Below are 2,422 nucleotides of genomic sequence, written 5' to 3'. Positions count from 1 at the left end.
ATATATATATATATATATATATATATATATATATATATATACACATACATGACAGGCTTCTTTCAGTTTCCACCTACCATATCAACTAACAAGGCTTTGGTTGGCCTAGGGCTATAAAAGAAAACGCTTGCCCAAGGTGCCATATAGTGAGACTGAATCCAGACCCATGTAGCTGAGAAGCAAAACTTCTTACGACACAGCAACACTAAGGAGAGAGAGGGAGAGAGAGAGAGAGAGAGAGAGAGAGAGAGAGAGAGACACACAGACAGACAGACAGACAGACAGACAGACAGACAGACAGACAGAAAGGCAGGCAGGCAGGCAGGCAGGCAGGCAGGCAGGCAGAGGGGAGAGAGAAAGAGAGAGAGGGGAGAGAGAGGTTTGTGTATCCTTAACAAAATGGTGCCTACTTATATTTTCCCTTACAGGGTCATAAGGAGGGAGTGTGTGGGCTACTGAATGACTGGTACTCATTTTGCTGATCCCAAAGGATTGAAAGGTGAGATCGATTTTAAGAGGGTTTGAACTCAGAATGTAAGAGTATAAAACTACGTAGGGTTACACATTTAATCTGTTTCAACAGTAACAATTTCTTGCTTTCTTTGACACAAAAACCCTTCAATTCCAGAGAAGGGTGTAACTGATTGTTCCTACCACAGTATTCAAGAGATACCGCAAGTTGAAGGGTTTCAAGGCCGTTGTTTGATCTGATGGAAAAAGTATTCTAAAACTCTCTCAAATTACATCTACTGTCTTGAGAAGGGAAGAATAACATTGGTTGATGGAGTCATATACAAGCAATATCCAAGAGAATCGGATTCGTCCAGGCGGAACCCTGCTGCTCATAGGTCTTGCTCAATCAGGTCAGACCTAGGGTTAAACAACAGTAACCTAAAATGGAAGCATATATATGTCAATGTAGTTCTGAATATACAAAAAAAAAGATGTGATGGTCATATGCCTGAACACCATCGATCATCATAGGTTGGTCTGTTGGCTCCTCCAGGACTGACCTAGGGTAAACAACAGCAACAACAGGGGCCTGTTTCTATCGATTCTTGAAGGATTTAACCTCAGAATGTAACTTGCGTCATGTAAACACCCAACTGCTTTCGATGGAGTTATTTCGTACTGTGATCATTAAATACCACCCACACGGGAAATATGACAGTGAACAAACTGAACGCACAGGAATTGAAGAATAGAAGACAATCATCCTAATCTACACTTTCCAGGTTTATTAATATGCGAAAAAATATTTTTTTAAAAAAAGCAATGGATTTTTCGAAATTCGTCATTGATGAATAATTTCTTTTAATTAATAAACTATAATTTTAGATTATTTGTCATTTAAATAAGTATACTTTTACTCTGATATCGCGTAATATGTTCATAGTTAAAAATATATAAATATAAATAAAATAATTCCTACAGCGCAGAGAAAGAAACTAGAAGTCCCTGACTTTGTGACCACATTTTAGATATAAACAAAAGATGATAATATAAGACAAGTATAGGAAACGGCAACAAGTGCCACAGTGATTCCTTGAGAGGCATTCATGATTCTATAGTTACCGATCTCTTCGATCTTTCTTTCTCTACAATTAAACGATATATAAAGTAGAACCAAATAAATGGGCGAAACAAGGGAATTTCAAGGAAATCCGTTTCACACTCGAACCGAAATGAATCACATCGATGTCAGGAGGAAAAACATAAAACAATTTGGTAATATTGAAGAACATTCTACAGACAAATATATATTTTTTGTACCCAAATACTAACCCTGATTATATCGAGAGCGAAGTATTCTTCTTGGAATAGTCTCAAAGCATCTCCATGTAAAATCTCGAATCGTATTTTGGACAGCAGCCGTTTGTTGTCTTTCCCCATTTTTTGAGGGGAGAACACTGTCGAGGAAAACCAAATCGGTGATTGAACAGAGATGTTCCCCTAGTTAAAACATTTCCGACCAATATATCTTCATACATGCACATATATGTGTGTGTGTGTGTGTGTTTCATAGTAAACTATGTGTATGTTTGTGTATGCATGTGTGTATGGTGTATGTGCGTGCATGTGTATGGTTGTATGAGTATGGGCGTGTGTGAATTTGTGTGGTTGTAAGAGTGTATGCTTGTGTGTGTGTGTGTGTGTATGAGTATGGCTTTATGAGTGAGTGTGTGTGTGGATTTGCATGCTTGTATGAGTGTACGGTTGTGTGTGTGTGTGTCTGTCTGTCTGTGTGTCTGTGTCTGTGTGTGGCTGTATGGTAAGAAGCTCGCTTCCCAATCACATGGCTCTGGATGTGGCACCTTGGGCATGTGTCTTCTACTATAGCCTCAGGCTGACCAAAGCCTTGTGAGTGGATTTGGTAGATGGAAACTAATAGAAGCCCTTCATATATATATATATATATATA

General features: G+C 38.6%; 1 protein-coding gene across 1 annotated transcript in view; it reads right to left on the bottom strand.

Annotated features, from left to right (window-relative positions):
• LOC106876765 (AP-5 complex subunit beta-1) overlaps positions 1–2,025 on the bottom strand; it is a 24,574-nt gene extending 22,549 nt beyond the window's left edge. Inside the window, exon 1 of the mRNA XM_014925454.2 lies at positions 1,786–2,025. Coding sequence (XP_014780940.1) covers positions 1,786–1,893 — 108 coding nt within the window. The 5' untranslated portion in view covers positions 1,894–2,025. The remainder of the gene's footprint in view (positions 1–1,785) is intronic.
• Positions 2,026–2,422: the final 397 nt, after the last annotated feature.

Source organism: Octopus bimaculoides, chromosome 12 (assembly GCF_001194135.2).
Source record: "Octopus bimaculoides isolate UCB-OBI-ISO-001 chromosome 12, ASM119413v2, whole genome shotgun sequence".
NCBI lineage: Eukaryota > Metazoa > Mollusca > Cephalopoda > Octopoda > Octopodidae > Octopus > Octopus bimaculoides.
Note: the sequence above shows the minus strand (reverse complement) of the source record. Positions and strands in the feature narration are given on the sequence as shown.